Source organism: Liolophura sinensis, chromosome 9 (genome assembly GCF_032854445.1).
Source record: "Liolophura sinensis isolate JHLJ2023 chromosome 9, CUHK_Ljap_v2, whole genome shotgun sequence".
Classification (NCBI taxonomy): Eukaryota; Metazoa; Mollusca; class Polyplacophora; order Chitonida; family Chitonidae; genus Liolophura; species Liolophura sinensis.
Window position 1 is genome coordinate 8,511,516 of NC_088303.1, and position 23,319 is coordinate 8,534,834.

General features: G+C 40.2%; 2 protein-coding genes across 6 annotated transcripts; one reads left to right on the forward strand and one right to left on the reverse strand.

The window, feature by feature from the left end:
• Window positions 1-2,652: 2,652 nt before the first annotated feature.
• Window positions 2,653-12,357, reverse strand: LOC135474980 (protein phosphatase 1 regulatory subunit 7-like). 3 transcript variants are annotated; one of them, XM_064754692.1, is made up of 9 exons: window positions 12,196-12,357; window positions 9,936-10,078; window positions 9,003-9,068; window positions 8,026-8,156; window positions 7,125-7,287; window positions 6,224-6,340; window positions 5,295-5,399; window positions 4,226-4,312; window positions 2,653-3,867 (listed from the first exon to the last, which is right to left on the reverse strand). In XM_064754692.1, exons 2-9 carry the CDS (start codon window positions 10,065-10,067, stop codon window positions 3,670-3,672), a joined length of 999 nt encoding a protein of 332 aa, XP_064610762.1. In that variant the 5' UTR covers window positions 10,068-10,078; window positions 12,196-12,357; the 3' UTR covers window positions 2,653-3,669. The 3 variants fall into 3 exon arrangements, with proteins under 3 accessions (XP_064610762.1, XP_064610764.1, XP_064610763.1); XM_064754694.1 differs by having other exon boundaries at window positions 12,274-12,334; XM_064754693.1 differs by having other exon boundaries at window positions 12,075-12,207.
• LOC135474979 (uncharacterized) lies at window positions 11,942-19,866 on the forward strand. 3 transcript variants are annotated; one of them, XM_064754689.1, is made up of 2 exons: window positions 11,942-12,021; window positions 16,355-19,866. In XM_064754689.1, the coding sequence occupies exon 2, from the start codon at window positions 16,658-16,660 to the stop codon at window positions 19,001-19,003; it is 2,346 nt and encodes a 781-aa protein (XP_064610759.1). In that variant the 5' UTR covers window positions 11,942-12,021; window positions 16,355-16,657; the 3' UTR covers window positions 19,004-19,866. The 3 variants fall into 3 exon arrangements, with proteins under 3 accessions (XP_064610759.1, XP_064610761.1, XP_064610760.1); XM_064754691.1 differs by lacking the exon at window positions 11,942-12,021 and adding an exon at window positions 13,003-13,025; XM_064754690.1 differs by lacking the exon at window positions 11,942-12,021 and adding an exon at window positions 13,260-13,394.
• The last annotated feature ends 3,453 nt before the right edge of the window (window positions 19,867-23,319 follow it).

Sequence of the window (23,319 nt, forward strand, 5' to 3'; positions counted from 1 at the left end):
ACTTTGACCCAGGGACACTAGGGGTTCTAGAAATGTCCTGTGTTTCACCTAACTTGAAAGTTAGGTAAAAATGCACTTTCATAAGCATAAGAAGGCCTTAAAATGCTACTTTTGATGCCACATTTACATTTTCTGATGAGAAATTAATCAAACTTCACAAATTCTTACTAAAGTTGTTGTGTAAGGTGGGTGAATCAATCAGAAGCAAGCAAAATGTGTCACCAGAAAAAGCTTAACTTCAGGGAACTACAGTAATCTCTGGAGACAAATGGTAAAAAAGTAATGTTAACTTGAACGGCAAAGCAGTTTCGACTGGGGTCCACGATGTTTGTTCTCCCAGTTATCAGTGTACACTGTCAATTGGGAGACAACAGTATCTAAACGCACAATGCCTTTGGGAAGTCACTGACAGTGCAGCAGAAACGAGCAAGTCAGCAGATTATATATCAAACTCTATGTTAAACCCATACAATATACATGTATTTATGGAAAAAAAAAAAAAAAAGGTGGTGTAATTTAAATGTTTCTAGCAAGAAAACTATTAATTGTAGTTCAACACGTTATGAAAAGGGCATGTCTTGGGCATCAATTTGGTGCAAGTGTCTAGCTCCCATAGTTCTTGACATAGTACAGCACACATCATTTAGACCACACATTTATCAGGGGCAGATCAATACACTGACACACCTGAGGATGGAATGTACTCCAAGAGCAGCCAGCAAAAATTGAGAAGAGAAAAGCATAATATAATGTTTCTGATTATGTCACAAATCATGGAAGATTGGCACATGCAAGCAGGTACATGCATGTACACTGTATAGCACAACCAATTAATACATCAAATTTACCACCTGAGGCCCCCTCAGGTGTAAAAGTCATGAAAAATGTCAGACAGGGATGAAATGATAACGTTACTGGCTTCAGGATTCCCATCTCCGCAAGAAAATGTTTTCAAGGGCATAAAATATCCTATGTTTACATTACGTAAACGCGGTAGCTTATTTACATGTATCAGTTCATTGCAAACATAATGTAATACACAGGTATTGGACATTGGAAAGTCAGTACAATGTACTTTCCCTTATCCCAAAGTAAACTCTTTTTCAAGGTCTTGAAAACCTTTAAACAAAATTCAAATACTTCCACGGATTTCAAGGGCCCGTGGGAACCCATTCTATGTTATTTTGATGTGATAGCCTACCTGAAGTTTATTCCAGGCGGACTATTAGCAGCCCTCTTGAACTTTGGCTGAACACTTTGGCGGTCCAAGTAAGCTTTGGCTGAATATTTTAGCGGTCCAAGTAAGCTTTGGCTGAATATTTTAGCTGTCCAAAGAACGCTTGGCTGAATATTTAAAAGCCCTAGTAACCTTTGGGTGAATATTTAACAGACCCAGTAAGTCACCTTTTAAAAAATATTTAGCCATCCTAGCAACCTTTGACTGAATATTTAACCGTCCTAATAGCTTTACTACTGATGTACCCCGCATCGTCCCATAGTTTTGAGTGATAAACACATTTATACTAATTTTACATTTGCCACACTTATATAGACAATCCAGTTCAAAAAGTACATTTAACATCATAAATGATCACACCCTATGACATAGGTCTAATCATACGAAGAGAAAATATAAACCATATGATGCATTTTTCATTTCAAGATGATGATGTTGGCCATCATCAGGCTTGGGAGGGTGTGACATGTCTGAGGCTTGGGAAAGTGTGACATGCCCAAAGCTTGGAAGGGTGTGACAGGACTGGGGCTTGGGAGGGTGTGACATGTCTGGGGCTTGGGATGGTGTGAAATGTCTGGGGCTTCGGAGGGTGTGAAATGTCTGGGGCTTGGGAGGGTGTGACATGTCTATGGCTTGGGAGAGTGTGACATGTCTGGAGCTTGGGTGAGTGCGACATGTCTGGGGCTTGGGTGAGTGCGACATGTCCGAGCTTGAGAGAGTGTGACATGCCCAAAGCTTGGAAGGGTGTGACAGGACTGGGACTTGGGAGAGTGTGACATGTCTGGGACTTGGGAGGGTGTGATATGTCTGGGGCTTGGGAGGGTGTGACATGTCTGGGGCCTGGGAGAGTGCGACATGTCTGGGGCTTGGGAGAGTGCGACATGTCTGGGGCCTGGGAGAGTGCGACACGTCCGGGCTTGGGAGGGTGTGACATGTCTGGGGCTTGGGTGAGTGGGGCTTGGGTGAGTGCGACATGTCCGGGCTTGGGAGGGTGTGACATGCCTGGGGCTTGGGAAGGTGTGACATGCCTGGGGCTTGGGTGAGTGCCACATGTCCGGGCTTGGGAGGGTGTGACAGGACTGGGGAGAAACGTTTCTGTGGAAAGAACTGACGAATTTGCTTGTTTATTACACTTGTAACATTACAGGCTATTTTGTTGTTTTCTTGATCTGTCACAGATTTCTTCATTCTCCGTATAATAGCTTCGTAACCCAAATATCAGAGAGCCAATGACAGGAAAACTATACCCAAAATATTGTTGGACGGTTTATGTCAGGTGGTCGTATTTAAAGCTTTAACGACATATTCGACTCCGTGTGAGAGGACTGCGAAGGGGATTAAAAAAGAAATTTGAACGTTTAAAGAATGAACTAAAACTAAGATTTTCAGAAAGCTGGCCGGGCAAACACATAATATTGTCCGGCTTGTATGTGTGCCGACATTGGAAAATCACTGTGCTTTTATGTTGCTGATTGCCTCAAAATCAAGACTACAACAACATTTGAACAACCAGTCTGTTGGAAATATCAGAAAGCTATCACATTGTTGTTATAGTATTTCTATTAGTCAGCAAGTGGATAAACTTAATACCAATAGGTTTCCTGCCTAAGAGTGATGGCGAATTTGTCAGGGATATTGATCAGTGCCATTGTTTGAGTAAACATTTTTTGTTCAACAGCCGAAATGTAACAGCACTTGATTGGCTGACGCAACTTTTAAAAATTTATGTCATGGGGAATTCATAACATAAGCCTATGACGGAGAATCATACCATCCTTATCAGCTGCTGATCAAGTACAGTATGACAAAAACAAGCCGCTGAAATTATCAGCTTACCTGTTAATGTACCTGTTGTTCTTCCAGACTACACAAACATTTCACTTCCAAGCCTGGCAAGTTAATGATTTACACTCTCACTCAATTATTTTGAACAGGATATATATTAGCAATATACTGCTAATCAATAAACTTTTAGCCAGATCCATTTTCTCTCAGTACCAACAAAACCAACTGTAAGGTAAATTCATTCAACAAACCACAAAATCAAATCAAATTTTCTGGTGTCATCACCCTGGATTGTCAACCCTTGCATTTAATCCTATACAAATTTTGCTGGATACAATCTGAGTTTGATACAGTCGTAGCTTTGAGTATTGGTCAAACATAAATATAAGAGTCCAGTGTCCTCAGCTCATGTAGATGAATGTTCTAACTTCTCAGTTACATATATCACTATGAACATTAGTTTAAAAATTATTGAACAACACTTGTTTTGAACTTTTCACCAGTAAATCACACAACCTTCAAACACCCTTCCGCTGTCTCGCATTAACTATTTTACATAAAACGCTTGTAAAAATTTAACATGGACAAAAATACATGGAATTTAAACAGGTGGGCTTGTATCCAGTAACCTCTCCCTTTGGTACGGTTTATCTCGCCATGGTGGCATCTATCTGTTTGATCCAGGGTAGCGCCAGCTTCACTTTGCGGCGATAGTTGGGGTCCACTTTGCCCGGGGCGCTGCCATCCTCCCACAAGGGGTTTCTCTCCAGATAGATTGTCTCTAAACTCTTCAGTGGAGTCAGGTGTTCCAAATCCTTCCATTCACTCAACTTGTTGTCGTTGAACTGAAGAAATTGAAAAAAGTTTTCTCCTGGAATTACACACTATAATGTTCACTTTAGATGTCTTCTCATCTTCATTATCAGGTACTAATCATTTGCATGTAAATTGTTACCACTGTCAATGTGGACAGTCTACAAACATGGCATACAGCATTCAGCTGATGAGAAACAGGTGAAATGAAAAGAGTTCTACCCCCCCCCCCACCCCCCTCAAATCTTTAAACATCTATATTCTTTTATTTTAAAAATTTTATCACTAGAGGGCAGCTTACTGTGTAATAATCAGGAGCATCCACTTCTTTGACTGATCCCATACCAGTACTCAAAATATTTCATTTGGACCAAAAGAGAAAACCCTTACCCAGAATTCCTCTAGCAGAGTCAGGTGATCCATATTCTCCAGTCGTTTTATCCGATTCCCAGCCAGGTCTAATGTGGTAAGTTTAACCTGCAAGACAACACAAGTGCTCCAGATAAACTTAAATTTAAAGATAAATTTTCTACCATCACAGAACCAACTTGCACTCTAATTATCTCATAACACATTCATTTTTCTCTAATTTAACCAGGCTGATGAGGACAGATCAAAGTACATATTGAAATACAGATGCTAAAGCAGCAATGATGTGGTTCAAGCTAGAAATTCATGCCTATGCGATGTCACTTTCAGTGAACAACTGAATGGTGGCTTTATGCATTGGGATACAAACAACTGAATTAGAAGATGTACATTCTTCCAAGCCATCATTACATTGTACGTACACTATATAGCTTCTAGATGTAAATGTCCTGATTTTATGATGTCAAACTGTGTCAGACAACAAATAATCCAGAATATTCAAATTCAAAATCTGTCTTTTCTTCACTTGAAATCATTTCTGGTGTTTCGGCTTAACCTAATTTGCTTACACATGGCATTATTTTCTCTGCGAAAATTAGCTTTAGGTCAATCCGACAAGGAGTTCTTGAGAAAATGACTCTCAAATGTTTTCATATCAATCCAATATGGCAGTCAGGTAACATGACTCGGGACAATCAATGGACTACACACTTAAGTTTCAAACATTTCTACACTGCCATTTCAGCAGAAGTTCTTCAGTTTTGAATAATGCTAAAATATCAGTTTTGTGGGGCATGTCCTACTTCGGCTTGAGGACATCACTGCTGGTAATATGCAATTTGTCTGCTTGCATAGGAATGAATACTCCATACCTTTAATGTAAACTTGGGAAACCAATAATTCATCGGTTGTCGTGTCAGTGTTCTCATGAATAAACAGCAACCGGGAAGCACCTTTAGACTAACTGAATAACACATTCGTGCAAGCTTTCACTAGTGATGTATGTCAGCTTCACCAGGTAAAGTAAAGCCTGGTGAAGATGACATGATTGCTGTGTTATTTCTTTCTTTTACTTGTACAATGTACCTACATTGGTGTCCAGGCCTTCTATCTTCTCGATCCCATTGTGACTGATGTAGAATTCTTCTAAGTTAACCAATTTCTCCACACCTTCTATTTTAAGGATTCTGTTACTCTGAAATCAAGCAAGAAATGTCACAAAAAACTTGAAGACAGTCCTGAAACTGTTAATCCTCATTCAACTACACAGAGCTTCCTGGCACTGTACTCTGAAGCACAGAGTTAATTTTATGTCAATGTAATGCCATACATTCTCCATAACATTTCACCATGATGACTGCTTCCATGGGTGGAGAAAACCAACATGACTGGAGTAAACCACTGGCTCTAGAAAATACTTTATATAATCTAAAATGTCAAATTTTCCCCAAAAGTTGATTTTCAAAGGCAAATAAATGTCATAAAACAATACTTTTGGTGCTGAAGCTACTAAGGTATCAGCCCACCTTCCTGATCACTTACAGGAAGTGATGAACGTTCCCATATGTGACATACAGACGCAGACAGTGATTCTTAAGAAACTACATCCTAACCCTAATGGCCCTACCAGGCGTGTTGAGACACTTTCTGGCCACCCAAGTCCCAAAAACATTGGAGACTCTCAGGGCCAGCTGTTTTTAACGTAGAACACAATCTGATTATACAGTAGTAAGATGAACACACATGTCACTGATCAAGCTTAAATACTATCGCATACCACAATGCAGTGACTATGAGTTCAAGTCCAGCTCATGCTGCTTTCCTTTCCATTTGTAATTGGTAAGGTTTGCCAGCAACCTGCTGTGGGTTGTGGGTTTCTCCCAGGATCTGTTTGATTTCCTCACACCATAATGCTGGCTATTGTCGTATAACTGAAATATTCTTGAGTACAACACCTTCCTAAATAGAGCCTGACATGACATCAATGGTACACTTATCTATAAAAGATGCAACACCTACCTGTATACTTAGACACCTCAGTTGAACTAGTGTATCAAGACCCTGGAGTCTGGTGATTTTGTTTTTACCCAGGTAAAGGCTTGTCAAATTGGTTAAGGTTGATATGTTTTCTATATCCTGCAATGAGAAAGGGATAAGACAGAATACCTTCATTTAATACGACTTGATTTTAATGGATCACAGTATTGTAGGTAATTTCCTTAAAAAAAAAATTAAAAATTATTAAGGGTTACAAGAAACCTGTTTTTATGGCACACAGCTTGACATGTTAAGGAGTGCATGCTTGGAAAACTGAGTTCCAGGTTAGTGAATGGTAGAAAACAGATCTGTATTTCTGAAAATTAAGTTGGGAAGAATGACATGCTAATCTAGATGGTAATGTCAGCACATGCAAGGATGGAGCATTGGCACCTAAGTACATTCAAGTAACACAAATAGTATATGTGCTCCAGTTCTTCACTTAAATGACTCATAAAAGAATATAATATATAACCCACTGCTAGCAGCCTTCGGATGGCAGGTATAGATGTCACTTTAGAAAGTGGATTAAGTAACAGTATTATCGTTAATAGGGATTACACTTTCTGAATAAAGCACAGATTCTAGTGCTGAAATTTAGCTGAGACCCCTGCAGGTTTCAAACCAGCGACCTCAGAGTCAGGCACCAAATCACCAGCAATACGTCTAGACCACTCGACCAACAGGCCTTCTACAAAATAGAGGGTAGTTGACCGGTGGACTTTACACCAAGTGGGCGAGTGGTAAGGGAGTGGATGTCATTTGTGATCATCAGAGGGGTAATGCATGTTGGCTGTAAAGTCTACTGGTGGACAGCCTGTGAAGAAAACAACACCAGGTTGGAGTGTCATAGTGGCATGGTAACAAACTCATGTATCCTTACTCGTATTCTGTTAGAGCCTAATTCCAGCATCTCCATCTGGACCATGTGACCAATGTTCTCAATTTTGGTGATTTTGTTGTTTATGAAGAATATTTTCTTGATATTCACCAAAGTATCCAGTCCTTCTATCTTGGATATGCGATTAAATGAGACATCAAGTTGCCTGTGAACAAAAAGACAGAAGGGTGACATAATGGTTTATCATACACAATTAAATTTTGCCCATACTGATGGATATTTTTCATGTGGAAACAAACCATTCCATACACTTCACACATTTATAAAAGCAGCTAAAAGAATCCAGAGTTGGATAATGCGGGCCATTACTAGCTTAATCTTCTAATGGATCCCTGATACTAAGAAGGCCTACTGTTCAAATCCAACTTGTGTAGGTCTGGAGAAGCTTGAACACTGGATGTTTGTCAGACAACTGGCAAGGATAGCCCACTCATACACCAAAAAGCCATCAAAGTCAAACATTTTCAAATACTGCGTAAACTTTCAAATGAAATAAAAACGTGACTGATACTAAACCTGGTGGCAGACTACAGTGTATGTGTCCTTCTCTGCATTACCCCCATTAAACATTTTGGGGAGGTTTATAGAACTGAAATAATATTTCCCGCCACGGGTGTTACGAGGTGGACGAGGTTAAAACAATTTTAGGTTGGCAGTAATAACCCCATCCACCTTATTTACTATAAAACTGCAGCTAGACACCGATAACATTATTTCTTAATTTTAGACAAATTTTTCCTTTCAAAATGCATTTTTTGGCAAAATTTTTCAGTCATTTATAGTAATTTACTGCAAATGAACAGTTATAAGAAATAATACTCATCTAGATGCACAACTTTCATCAAAATAAAAAAAAAGGGAGAAAACAATCAAATTCACTTACTCAAGATTTGTTAATGCTTGCAAGTTTTCGATTTTTGTGATTTGATTATCATAAAGATCCAGGTCGGTTAGCGTTGTCAATGTGCTCAAGCCTTCAATCTTCTTAATCAAGTTCTGTCGGAGACACAGGGACTGGAAACGCAATATAAAAGTTCAGAATCAAGTTCTGTCAGACACACAGTGACTTGAAACACAATATAAAGGTTCAGAATCAAGTTCTGTTGGAGACACAGTGACTTGAAACACAATATAAAGGTTAAGAATCAAGTTCAGTCGGACACACAGTGACTTGAAACACAACATAAAGGTTCAGAATCAAGTTCTGTTGGAGACACAGTGACTTGCCTGTAGCATGTCTGCCCACCATACATGTATTTAATACTACCTCCAGTTAAAACATACACAAAAACATGAGTGTTGACATCCCTGCAGTTATTTACCTGTAGTTTGGACATATCCTATACCATATAACGTGCGAATACATTGATGTATAACAGCATCTGTAAGACGACAGAAATAGCTCAGGCTAGCCTATGGCACAGATGTGGAACTGGATTAGATATTAGCCCTTGTATGCCGTGTTTATCTCAAAGCATTAATCCATGTCAGCATGGATGTTTTTTTTTTATCCTTTTGAAATCTGCTACATAATGTCTTCAGTCTTGAACATATTCCAGGGGGCCTCTATAGAGGGCGTGTCGTGCCTTCCACCTTAATGATGGCCACCGTCGTATAAGTGAAATATTCTTGAGAATGGTGTAAAACACCAAACAAATAAATAAATTGAATATATTCCACTAGAGAAAGGTTTTTGGCTTAAACCAAAACACACAGGATTAGTTTGAGGATTCTGTACAAGGAGGTATATAACCATGATAATGAGCTTTTGGCAGCAAATGCAGCCATCATTAGATAAAACACATGTAAAGTCATGTCTCTACTCTGGAGGAGGATGCACAATGTGCCAGAACAACTCACCTCAACCTTGTTCAGTGCTTCAAGGTTTGCTATCACCCCAATACGACAGTGGTTTAAGTCAACAACCTACAAAATCCAATAAAATAAATAGTCGATACATGTTCATGTTATCAACTATACAAACACACATATGTAATAAATGCTAATATATCAAACTGAGATAGAGCTATATAGTGTATATGTACATGTATCATGTACACCTTTTAAATGTTTCTTTGTTTCTTTATAAATATAATGCCAAATTTCAAGAACAACTAAACATTTGGATAACTCCCTGATCTATTCTGAACGTGACATTTCGATATAAGTCCAAATAATGTCAGTAACAATTAGCAATAAAACAAGCAACTGCGAAAGATTATAGGATATGAAACCATTTGGAAAAAAAAAGCCATTAGCCTTACAACTGACGCCACCCCTATCTGGATGACTATCACATTACATCAACATCCCCTACAACTTAAAGAGAGCTCATGTAATCAAATCGAACACCTCCTACAGATGTGTCACCACACGCATATCAGACTGAAGTTACTTTCACAAAACTTCATAAGTCATACTTGTCATAACAATTTTCGTAAAAAACCTTGTCTGGTCTGCAGGTTTGAAATTTATGATGCATCTGAATCTTCCACTAAAACATTCCATTAGCACACTGTTTACTAACAGTTAATCTTGGGTTATCCAATGGAAAATTTGCAGTTTTAAAGTTGCAAATAATGAAATGGCAAGCAACAAGTGAATAGAGGAAAAGGCCCCAAAACAGTGCACCTCACCAGGTTCCTGACAAAGCCTTACACATAGAGCTACAGACAAACTAGAGAAAGGTGGATTAGAAAATGATGCGTGATTAATATCACATCAGCCGTTTGCAGTCATAGGCCACTGAGGTGATGAATGTGTACAATGTGTTGTACACTAGGGGTACAGAACCTCAGCATCTGGGTCAACAATCCTCAGTTCCTCGGTTTCTTCATTGTCCCGCTGAGCCACCTCCTCGTCTTCCCCATCAGATACTGCTTCCCCATTGGATGGCATGTTGACTTCCTGACCTGACGAACTCATTCTTGAGGTATCTGGAAAGACAATTTTCACATTACCTTCTGACAGTGACATACTACACTAATTCTACTCCACCTTTTTGCATTGGAAATGATCCACTGCAGAGCAAGCTTTGTAACATACTCAGCTGTTCAAAGCTGAAACATAGTATATCAAAGGAGTAAGAGGCATGACAGCAACTAACCAGGTGTGACATATCACAAAGTCTCAGAGGCATGGCACTAAAATTACGTCATGAACATCATTAGTCTGGTCATGATTTAGGTTAGGGAAAACAAGGGAGATAATCTGGTTAAAATGATGAACAAAATTACCCTCAAGTGACCTTTTCAGACATACAGGCATGTAGCTCTCTGCTGATGCTAATAGCTCCTGCCATGCAAAACTGAAATGCAAGGCTACCATAAAGCTCACCTGCAGGAAACGCATGAATGCGAAACTTCAACTACATGTGAACTTGGGGACATACTACCCTTCACTTTCATATTTGTGATTGACAATAATTAATACCTACACAGTGTACCAATGATGTCATTGTGTTTTACATAAATGCAAAAGTTTAAGTTAACAAATGCTGTACGATTGAGGCCAGACAGTTAAGGCACTGATCCAATCCAGCCAGTTCTCATCAGGCCAAAGTAAGCAGACACTATTGCACTTTCTCAAAGTCAACTCTCCTCCTTGTACCAGGTCGCACAATGATGAGTCAACCACAACATAGCAGGGAGCATCTATCTGCTGTACAGGTCTTGAAGCTAGCATGCCAATGCTGATGTGGAATAGCACAGTGATTTAACATTTGTCCACTGTTTAAAGACAGGTGATTGATTCCTGGCTTAGCTATTCGACTCTACTCATGCACCACATTTATGATGGTTTGGGCAATATGTTGCGCCCGTGCAGATGTCAAGAACAGCTAAGTAGTTTTTTTGGACAGCAATAGTATATACTGAGGACAACAGGTGAAGTACAGCACACCAAGTCTTTTCTAAACGATGTCTGCAGTCCAAATCTGGTGTCAGAAGAGCCCATGGCTGATTTGTTTTGAAATAACCTAGATGACCTTAAATTTTGCCTACAAAGGTGCATTTTTAGCAACATAATGTCATAAAATAACAAACTATTATTTCCTGGTGCTGAAACTTACAATTTTCCAGTAGAAAATCATCCCATCTTCCAAGCAAACCTAATAATGTCTTTCAAAAGAACTCTCAGAATCAGGAAATATGGGCAAGTCAATCAGTGACGAATTTATGGTTATTTGGGATAATTTGCCATGTTGTGAGTTCAGGGCTGGCCTAGTTACCTAGAGGAATATATGCTGGCTGTTCAAAAGATACACTGTTGACAACGAAACTATATGTCCAGGCAATAGTACAAGTTATAATTGAAGGCGATGAAAAAAAAGCAAAAAATCATAAATTTCAACACACAAAATCCTGTAGGAAGAAATTTTAGATCTTGTCAAGAATGGGCAAAGGTTTGAATTCCAAACATGGGCAACATTCGTTCAACTTGTGAGATTCAAAAGCTACTATGTTGGACCTAGGTTACACCGATGCTGGGTCCTACATTATCACTGTGTCCCTGCTAGATTTGGGCTACCAGTCATGGAGAACTCGTAAAACTCATTCCTGCCTGTAACAAATCAAGCGATGAACTCTTTTATTATTTCCTTTATTACTTTACAAACATCAGCGAATGTGGTCTCCTAAACACATAAACAAAAGATGTCTTCTACTACAATTTGGATCACTGTGTGTCACTCCTCCCCATCAAGTCTCCTAGAGTTTAATTTTCAACACGTGCATATAGGTAGGTCGGTTGGCCTACTTACAGCTCCCACATTCGAATTGTATTTCTGAAAGCTAAGATGAGAAGAATGAAACTGGTTTCAGTAGTAGGTAGTAGGTAGGCTGCGTTTTCTTGGTATCGATCACTGTCGATGGTTGAAAGGGTAAGTTATCGCATGGGCAAGAGAAGTACACTATTGTATCTACTTGTACTTACTAGTTCGTGATAATCTATCACGAAAACAGTCAACGACTGACGCAGTCAAAACACCACCAACAACAACAACACACCAAACGTGCTCGACACGAAAAGCTCACAGCGACACAATGAAACTTACTGGGAAGCAAACGCAACACAAAAGCTTTAGAGTTCCAGTAGTTCACGCTGAGGATGTGCCAAAATATGTCGTACGAACCCAATCAAACTGTGTTCGCTCAATCAACTTCTGTGTTTTCAAAGATATAAATTTTGATATGGCGCTGTAAGAAATGTCAACCGCGCTAGGGCATCCGGAATGGTCACGTGACAAGGTTAAACCTGGGTTAAATTTACGCAGTGCTTAGTTTTCGGGGATTTCCCAGACGGCGAAGTTACAGGCCTACTACCATCACAACCACTAGTTAGCAACCACGTTATAGAGTCCGAAGTAAGTGAAAGTTTTGTGCAGCGATGACGCCCTTGTTTGGGAAAACTATGCCCACAAACGTGAGTCTGTACATGTGATTTTTTTGAGCGATTGATATATTTCCATATATTTAAACTATCATGCGATTTTATGGCTTTAAAAAAATTTTACAAGTCTTAAAATCGTTTAGAGAGCTTTAAGGTTAGCTGACCAATCAGTTCAAAAAATCATTTGAATGAAGGGTAGGAAAATGTTGTTTAAAAAATTAAAGCTTTTTTATTTTTAAATAAAAGGTGAATTCAAGTTGAGATGTAAATGTCTCTAGACAGAAAGCTGTTTAAGCTTGGACGGTAGCGAGTGTATTTGAAGATTAAACATCATTTCCAAATGTTTCTGCAGGACGCACGGTTTTATTGCTTTAACTTAAAATTGCTGACCTAGTTTGCATTTTCCGGAATATTGGTGGGTTATCAGTTTGGTTGACTGGCGCGACTTCTGAAATAGGCAAGGGTTTGGTGATGATGACTGCTCAGCCAAAAGACGTAGGTATTTGAAGTAAGTAATTTTTTACATAGCGTATTTTAATAGCTATATGTAAATACATTCTGAGTATTGTGTTTGCTGGATTTATGAGGGAAATGGTATTGGTCCGAGATGACTCTGACGTTAGGTTGGGCAAAACTTTTGCTCGGCAAAGCGCGCGCTCCATGTAATGACATGATGCAGTTACCTGCCCTTGTCCAACATGTCGAGGCTGTTAGGACAGTGGCTTACGCTGAGCACTACCAAAGTATCTCGGAGCCCACCCGGCCTAGGAATAAAACGGTCGACGTTATACCATAAATCGACAGACGAGGACATAAAGAACATGAGTGTCAGAGAACTTCCGGCCGTAGAGCCATATTTGATGGGTAATTTTTGTCGTAACAGCCGTGACAAAATGCAAGTACGACGGCAAATGTGTTTCTACATCGAGCGCCCACAGATGTTGGTTTGGGGCCATCCTTAGCCGAACAAAATTTTGCCAAACATCATATCACAGCAGTCTTGGGCTAAGGAAATGGCAGCTGTGATGAATAATCAAAGTGGGACCAAATAGCCGTAGGTTTTATTGTGCATTACCCGGACATATTTGTTGCGTGGAAAACTAACATAAATGTTTAAGTATTTTAATTCCCTGCAGTCATACACAGTTCTAGCCTCAAAAGACTCCAACTCCTTTTCTTACATTGGATTGACGTCGTTGGAGGCTCGACAAAGGTCCAGGGCGATTCTCTTTGTTATCAAACAAGTCTCGTGTAAGTAAGACACCAGCCTAAAGACCTGCTTTCCACAACCACCGCACAGCCACCACCACATCGCCACCATTTGCTCCTAGTCGCTTTAGAATAAATTTATTAAAACCATGAAGGCATCCACAGCACAAGGTTCTTGTCCGTATCTGCCATCTTTCTACTGCTCCACTATGAAGCAGGACACTTGCGTAGGCCTACATGTAGGCTCAACATGGCAGCCACGTCGGAGGAGCGTGCACTGTGGAAGTCTTCATGTCCATAATAAATCTATTCTAAAGCGAGTAGAGGCATATGGTGGCGGTGCAGTTGGTGCAGAAAGCAGGTCTTTAGGTTAGCGTCATTTATTTGCCTGAGGTTTGCTCAATAACGGAGAGAATAAGCCTGGACCTTCACGAGTACGAAATTAATACTGTTAGGGTCGAGACTCCAACAATGCTAGGCCAATATAAGGAAAGGAGTTGGAATCTTTCGGGACTAACACAGTTCTGCATTTTGTGTTAGTGCTACATGTGAGACCTTACATGTGCTCAAAACCGCTTCAGTGGTCTGATAGCGTCAGCATAGAAGTCAGGAGACCCGGATAGAGACCTTAGTCGGGTCATACCAAGGACTTTGACAACGATGCTTGTTGCTTTCTGTTTTGGAGCACAGCACTGAGAGGTAAAACAAGGAAACAGGACTGGTTGGCCCAGTGTCAGTATAATTTGACTCATACTGTGTGGTGTCAGATCCTTGGCATTAGTGGTGGCATCACTTCAGCGGCATGGACTCGCCCTGCCACAAGTAGACACAATATATGTACACACATCTAATCATGACTCATCATCATCATACAAGTGGAAAATAATGTAGTACAACATTAAACCCCAATGGTGTATCCATGGGTTCAAGCACAGTTTCAACTTGAGGACACAGAAAAATACCCATAAGCACTGAGTTGAATCCCGGATTTTTGAGAATTTAATGAGCACATAGTACCTCTATGTCTGAGGCTGTCGTGAGGTACAATGATAGTCCTATTATTATATGCAAGCACTGACAAACACTGAACTAAAGTCCTATATAATATGACTCAGTGTTTTACAGTTCTTACTTGACACTTGAGTCATATCACCATCTAATTATTCCTGTTCAAAAACCACCTACCTCTCACCAACAACAGAATACGCCATGGATATCACCCCAAAACACCATAAATCTGGTACTGGTGTGAAGCCAAATCATAGTAAAGGCATCAATACCAGTTATCCTTTCTTCTGTTGTGGCAAAACACAGCAGTCTAAAGCCGTTCTTTTGAAGCTGTCAAATTTGCGATTGTTCCTGATCACAATCTACATCTGGTGACACAGGTTTTCCCCCCATTTTCCAAAAGCATCAATTAACATATGTCATTATTCAGTTTTCCTGTTCCAGCTCATGCTGGCTTCCTCGCCGACCGTACATGGGAAGGTTTGTCAGCAACCTGCGGATGGTCGTGGATTTCCCCCGGGCTCTGCCCGGTTTCCACCCACCATAATGCTGACCGCCGTCGGTTAAGTGAAATATTCTTGAGTACGGCGTAAAACACCAATCAAATAAATAAAGTTTTCCTGTTTTGTATTATAAATTCATCTTCAAAGGTCTTGAAACTTCATGTAAATGTAGAGTCATGGTGCCATTCCACATAACACAAATTGGTGTTTTGGGTGATATCCTAGGCACATGCTGTCTTTGTTGAGAGGTAGGTGGTTTTTCACAAGGAGTAAGACATGGTGACATGGCTCTGATGTCAATCAGGACTATAAAAAGGGAGTCCTGCTTTACAGGACTAGCCTTCACTCCTCAGTTCTCCGTGTGCTGCCCTCAGCATGTCCGCTGTATGTCATGGTTGTGTGCAACCCCTGTCCATGCCTCACATGTAAATTTAGTGAAATTCTTCGCCTTACAAGCATGTGCTGTACCAAAACTTGCTGATCCATCTACATGTTAGACCTACAAGCATAGCTTTCATTCACACACCATGTTTGAATTGACTCGGCAATACTTGGAACTTTTTGATTTTCCGCCTTGTATCGTAGGGAGGCCTACTCGTAGTAATCAGAATTAAGGCATAGTCATCTCTGTACATGAGTGACATGATGCTTGTTAGTCATCTGCACCGAGATTGCAAGGGCGAAGAATATTCCAACACTGACAAAGAAATGGACAGGGATTATGGACAACCACGTCACACAGCGAACAACATCAGTATGCTGGGATGGCACACTGAGAATCGAGGAGTGTAAGGTTAGTCAGTGCTTGCACACACGGCTGTCTCTGTAGTGTGTATATGATCTTGGTGCCGGATTTATAAGTTTTTTAAGAGTGACCAACTGTAAACTAGTTACCAAGGATGCATCCTGACCATGGCCTATTCTTCAGCTTACAGATTTGGACATTTACCTGAGGTTCAATCAGATTTTTACCTGCTATGTTAGTATGTACATCAAATTACTCCAGCCCTCCAGTGAGGTTCATTTGATTTCGTGAATATGAACATTCAGCCATTTGAGTCTTCTTTTTCTGTTAAATGCATATTTTTATGTTTTCTTCTTCAGCTCACAAATGTGGAGATTCCCTCAAGCTTCAAGTTTGAATCAGACTGGAAAACCAACACTCATTAAAAGTGGAGAAGGTGCCTGGTGATTTGGAAGAGTCTTCCGGAGCTCATGGACAGAAAATCACAGGGCTGACCAGAAGATCCAAAGTCTGATGTATCATTCTAAAACTGGATTTGTTCAATTGTACACTTAATGGACATTGGCTGGCTAGACAATATATTATTAACTTTGATATTAGGAGTATGTTAACTTTGAGAAGTGTTTGTGAACTCTTCATTTACTGGTGAACTATCTGTGAATATGGTGAAAAGAGAATTAACAGAAGAGGCGGGCCACTCAACTCAGCTAAACAGTGTGAGTTTGCAAACTATAGGTCATCAACATGTCAAAACAGATCCATTCTTGTACTCATTTGTGGAGACAGAATTGGAGAGACCTCATGCACTGCTGATGGGAGAGACCAGATTTCTGGACCAACTCCATGGAAACCAGTCTCCTTGTATTAAAGATAGTTCTGCTGATAATTGTGGAGGAAATTTTCCTTCTTGTCCAGAGTCAGCTATTTATGAGGATAGCAAAGAATGTGTTCTCAGCGAACAGCAAGCCACAACTCCTGATGTAGGAGTGGTGGTTAACACTGGAGTGGACAGTTACCAAAGAGCCCTGTACCGGAGTGCCAGGTACCAGCCAGTGGTAAAACTTGAACGTAATCCTCATGTTGACCATATGATCAGTGTAAAGGTCAGCCCAGCAAGCATTTTAGTGATAGGAGAAATGTCACATGGAGATCAGAACCTTCAAGTCAAAGGTGAGCGGGGATTCAAATTTTGGTCTATAGCAGACACTTTTGGTGAAGCACAGGGAGTGTTTGGTGACAAAATTACAAACCAAAACTTAGCTGATGCTGACATTGCCTTGTCAGGTAGTGAGGTCGACCCAACACTCAGTTTTGTCAAGGAAGAAGTGTCACACGAAGAACAGAATCGTCAGGTGAAAGGTGAGCCTGGCTTAGAATGGCCTCCAGGGGACACCTTTACTGAAGCACAGAGAGTGTCTGGTGACAGAATTACGAACTGGGCATGTGATATTGCTATACAGGAGACAATGTTTTCTGATTGGGGAGGGGAGTTGAACAGTTTTGAGGAGGGGAGCATGGGTGCCAAGTACTGGCATGTGGTGAAACTTGAGAACATACCTGATGCTGACATTGCCTTGTCAGGTAGTGAAGTTGTCTCAACACTCAGTTTTGTCAAGGAAGAAGTGTCACACGAAGAATGCAGTCTTCAAGTGAAAGGTGAGTCTGGCTTAGAATGGCCTACGGGGGACACCTTTGCTGAAGCACAGAGAGTGTCTGTTGACAGAATTTTGAACCAGGAAATACCTGATGCTAATGTTGCCTTGTCAGGTAGTGAGGTCGACCCAACACTCTGTTTTGTCAAGGAAGAAATGTCACACGAAGAATGCAGTCTTCAAGTGAGAGGTGAGTCTGGCTTAGAATGGCCTACGGGGGACACCTTTGCTGAAGCACAGAGAGTGTCTGTTGACAGAATTTTGAACCAGGAAATACCTGATGCTAATGTTGCCTTGTCAGGTAGTGAGGTCGACCCAACACTCTGTTTTGTCAAGGAAGAAATGTCACACGAAGAATGCAGTCTTCAAGTGAAAGGTGAGTCTGGCTTAGAATGGCCTACGGGGGACACCTTTGCTGAAGCACAGAGAGTGTCTGTTGACAGAATTTTGAACCAGAAAATACCTGATGCTAATGTTGCCTTGTCAGGTAGTGAGGTCGACCCAACATTCAGTTTTTTCAAGGTAGAAGTGTCACACGAAGAACGGAATCTTCAAGTGAAAGGTGAGCCTGGCTTAGAATGGCCCACGAGGGACACCTTTGCTGAAGCACAGAGAGTGTCTGGTGACTTCCATCAGGAGAAGGTCAATGATGGCTCAGAATTTCAGGTTATGTTGGATGCCAGCACTGAGACACAGGAACAGTCTGGGTACTGGGTTGATGACACGGAGGCTGCATTAGAGACTGTGCCTCTTAAAACAGGAGTGCTGACTTGCGGAGACAGTAATGAGAGTGTCAGAAACCTGCCTGGGCTAAAGTTGAAGAGCATACATAAACGAAATGGCGTGTTGAGACATGTTAAAAGCAAAGCTCCGGATACATGTGATCTGGATACTGAGGAAATGAGAACTAAGTCTTGTCTGGACGGGTATAGTAGTGCAAAGTACCAGCCTGTAGTTATGCTGGAAAGGATACCCACTTACACATGTAGTACCCCTGATGTTGAGATGTGTCCATCGTTTAATGGGACTTTTAGCGACAGCTGTCATGCACCTGGATTCAAGACATCGAGAGGAGATACTTGCACTCTTAGACCATACAACATTGCCAATTTCCAGCCTGTGGTTAGACTGCAAAACATACATATATCTGCTCCTGATGTGGGCTTGTTGAGCTCAGAAATTTGTCCAACATTCAGTGAAAATGTGAGCAGAGAATCCTTACAGAGAGAACCCGAAACAGAGGGACAAATAAATAAGATTTGTCAAGACACACAGATTACAAGTACCGTGTACCAACCAGAAGCTAGTAAAGAGGAGTCACCAGCTCTGAAAACATGTAAACGTGGGTACCCCTAGTACTATCAGTGATAGAACTGTTGCGCAGTCCTGTGATTTAAATAGGCTTGTGACAGCAGACAACGCTAAAAGACATCATACCTGTAACATTTGCAAGAAAAGTTTCTTTCATTTATGGCATTTGGAGGAACACAAGAAACTACACATAGCAAAGAACCGCCATACTTGCAACAAATGTAACAAAAGTTTCACAGTGCCCGGAGAATTGAGGAAGCATATGACACTCATGGGCCATTTCAAGGAATATAAGAAGTTTCACATAGATGAAAAACCTTACAAATGTAACGTTTGTGGAAAAAGATACAAAAGCAGCAATCGTTTGAAGGATCACCTAAGATTACACACGGATGAAAAACCCTATACTTGTGACGTTTGTGAGAAAAGTTTTACCAGTAAAACAGATAAATACGTGCACATGAAATTACACCAAGGTGAAAATGCGCACATTTGTTACATTTGCAAGAAAAGTTTTGACAAAAATGATGCGCGTATATTGATTGGACACATGAGGTTACACAGAAGTTAAAAATCATTGATCATTAAAAATCACTCATACGGTGATATAAAATAATACATTAGTGAAAACCCCTACACGTTTCAGGCAGAGAGGTCGTTCGAAGTATCACATGAGCTTGCATACAAGTATAAAACCCTACACATTTATTGGGTGTTAGAAAGTTGTTTTACAACACGGATCATATGAAGTTGCACACTTCTATGCAAGATCATACACAAGCAAATTAAAATAGCCTTGCACGTACCTTGTAACATTTGTCAGAAAGATACACACGTGTCCAAAACCAACCACCATATGTGAGAAAAATTTTGCCCAAAAGCCTAGAATAAAAGGTGAAATGAAAGGAAAGATCGATGAAATATATATATATAAATATACATGTACCATATATATATATATATATATATATACACACGTAAGATTTGTAAGAAACGTTAGTCAAACGAGTCCTTTTAAGGGGCAAATATAAGAACTCGCATGCATGAAACCCTACAGACCTCCAAAATTTCTTTAAGTCAATTGAAGAACAATAACCCTGTAAAAATCCAGACACGTGTACGAAATGTGAAAGAGACCAAGTAATGGGAAAAGCTCGCCGTTCAACCACAAGTCTGCAAGTTACCCGATTCTCAAGGCTTTTTAAAAAACCTACATCTGTAGTATTCGTGAAAAAGGCAATTTATAATGTGTTACATGAAAATGCATGTATATGAGACTAAACTAGACTGAAAAGTAATTGTCGGGAAATTTAAAAATTTGTACACTGATTCTTTACAACAGAACAATGTACCATGTTCGAGTTCTTTCTTGTTTTTGGTTTATCTTTTTAGGCACTTGCAGTTATGGTTTAAATCGTAAATTGCTTGATAAATACGAGCCCAGGTCAGTTTGGAGTAATGGGGGATAACTCCCGTAGCAGTTGTAATATATTGTTGCGGAGCAGTTGCAAAAGTCAGGAGTGAAAACTTCGCTAGGCTGTGAAAAATGGATGCGACCATTCACGTTCTGGAGCCGCGTAATTTAACACGCGGGTCGAGAACTCGAGAGTGAAGATAAACAAAAACCGCGCTGTTGTGCCTAATCTCCACTCGCAGGTTTTATAATGGGACACGCAAGTCGAGAATGTGAGATTAGTGAAATCGCGCGATATTATTGCTAATCTCGAGCAGTTTGTTAAATACTTGTTTTTGCCCTATTAATCTTGTAAATGATTCCTGTTGGTCTCGGGTTCAAGTCCAGTTTGATTTTATAAAGACAAACGCGGGCATTTTTTCTTTACAAGTTTCCATTTCAGTGTGACAACGTTTACCGCAATATCGTCATCACAAGAAAGCATTTATAAGTATTTTTCTAGGAAGCGGTTTATGCGATTAAACTGAAATACAATATGCAGAAAGGACACGGTGGGGTAAATGCGCTTTGTTGTAGAGCTGTAATTGCAAAGGAGTTCAAAGGATTATATATTTACTGTCTTTGTGTGAAAATCTGTGTTAATAAATACAAGACTTGTAGGCTTAAAAATGTTACTACTTTATAAGGGCGATTTACTGTATTTGTTTACAATGTCTATAACCTTTTAGACTGGAAACTGTCTTGAAATTGCGTGGATTTTTGTGATGAATAAAACACTTATAAAATGTACCATTTCAGTGATTTTAATCAAAATTTCACTGGGAATTGGTCTAGTTTGGGAATTTGAACACTTTGAGTGATGTAATTAAGTCAGGCGGCTTGGCAGCTATATTGGATTTCGTCCAAAACCTTTTAAAAATTTCTTCATAATCGCTGAACCGATTATTCTGAAATTTAGTATGCGTTTACAACCACACAGTTCCCAGGATGTGTAGTTTTCGGATATTTGAATTTCGAAAATTTATACCAGCAAATTTTTCTCCGAATTTCACGATAGCTTGAGTCTCGTGTTTTGCTCTGTATCTTGAAAACGGTTAGAACCAGAAAGCTCAGACAAGCGTGTTTCTTGAAATCGGGAGCAGATGTCAATGCGCCATATACCGCAAGGCGCCTGTGTAAAGCCTGTATAGTATCAGTGGCGTGACGACAGCGTATAGCATATGATAAAAACGTTTTATTGTTCTGATCCTTGTTCAAAGTTATACTCAACAAAGATACAAACATATGTTTGACTATAGAACCGCTAGGCATATGGTATCGCTTTTAGGAACGTAACAGCTTTACATATATTTTCTTTTCTTCCTTGAGCTGCCTTTCTTAGTTTTTACTCTTTGTTAAGTGTTATCATTTGTAGTAGAGGCTTCAAAGTTTCATTCTAGGCGTAAATTTGAGTGTTTTTCGGGGAATGTAGGCGAAAGCAAACGTATAGTAGACAGTCCTGTTTCACGTTCTCTGACTGGGAATACTTGTCAGTTCTGTCCAAAAATTTCATCGCTCAAACCGATATCAAGAATTTGACTGGTGTTGTCTCAGGGGACGAGGACTCTCAGACCTGGAGCTTTTGGGCCAAACGCGAACATGTATAAGTAAACACAACATCAGTTGTGGGCTGTGGCCACACAGAGATACTTGACCATGGTATATGGTACTCTTGGCGCAGCTTGGCGACAGCTTTGTATAACTAGCTCATGATAGCGACAAGCAGGGACTATTTTTGGTTCACCTATAGTTCTAGCATTAAAATGAGTTTTTAACTTTGAAATAAAACTAGGCAAATCCGATAAACCGGACTTTCATTCTTTTCGAGGGTTCGGACTGCAGTCTTGCCCTTAAACATTCGACACGGTATACCATATCTTAGGGGGTTTTTTTACTACAAGAATCAGACCTATATTTCTTAATTCTAAGACGTCTGTTCTTTTCTCTAGCGTTTGATCCAACCATAATGCTGGGTTGCGCTCATATAAGTAAAATATTCTTGAGTACGGTGTAAAACACCAATGAAATAAATCCAGTAAATAAATATTTTGTCCAGAAAGCATATAGGATAGACAGGCTCATCGCGTCTTGCCAAACCCTGCACCTGTGACGGCCTATACAAGTTGGATTTTTCCAAATGAAATTCAAGGATGGAACGTGGAAAAACCGTTCAACTTTTGTTGACTCGACAGCAAGTTGAATGCTGTGGAGGTAAGTTGAGTGTCTCGTCCACACTACAAATCAGATAGGTCAACATTGTCTAACTTTGTCCTCATGTGTTGAGCTGTGTTTTTTTTACCAAACTTTCGATACATTGAGTGAAAGTTCCTTCCTTCTCCCCAGTGCATGAGCCAAAATGATTTTATTTTGCCCTTGTCTTTCTAATCTTTAGAGAAAGTGTTGTACACGCAAGGGTATTTTCGTTGATACTCCTGTATCAAGGAATTATCATCGTGGGACCAGTTTCTCTATTTCGCCTTTGGTGCCTTCAATTTGCCCATGCCTCGTGCCTTAAGACGGCCACGTTATTTCTTACACGCCCGCTGATTGGTCACTTTCACTCAACTTGTTGACAGAAAATACACATGCACATTTCCGTGTGTTGAGTGTTGTTGAATCAAGTTGAAGAACGCGTCCACACCACTCAACATGACCCAACTTGTTGAGTCAACAAATGTAGGGTGATGCTGGATAGTCAGGACGGGGCTTAACTGTCGTCTGCTTCAATTAAAACATGGACAACTCGCAAGCAGTTGTCAAAATGGATCTGAAGGAATGGAACTCGCCAGTTTTCGGTGACGTCAGCTGAGCCCTGTTTTACCTTTAGCTATATGAACGTGATGTACGACATCGTGTTTCCGGTTGTTTCTCTTCACATGGCGTATCTCATGACTTTGTGTGAGTCCTG

Excerpts from the sequence above, each read along its gene's own strand:
- LOC135474980 (XM_064754692.1), bottom strand. The coding sequence starts at position 10,067 with ATGAGTTCGTCAGGTCAGGAAGTCAACATGCCATCCAATGGGGAAGCA. Across the intron at positions 6,341-7,124 it reads TAGGCTCTAACAGAATACGA|GATATAGAAAACATATCAAC; the intron begins GTAAGGATACAT and ends TTCTCATTGCAG. Across the intron at positions 3,868-4,225 it reads CTCTGCTAGAGGAATTCTGG|TTCAACGACAACAAGTTGAG; the intron begins GTAAGGGTTTTC and ends CAATTTCTTCAG.
- LOC135474979 (XM_064754689.1), top strand. The coding sequence starts at position 16,658 with ATGGTGAAAAGAGAATTAACAGAAGAGGCGGGCCACTCAACTCAGCTA.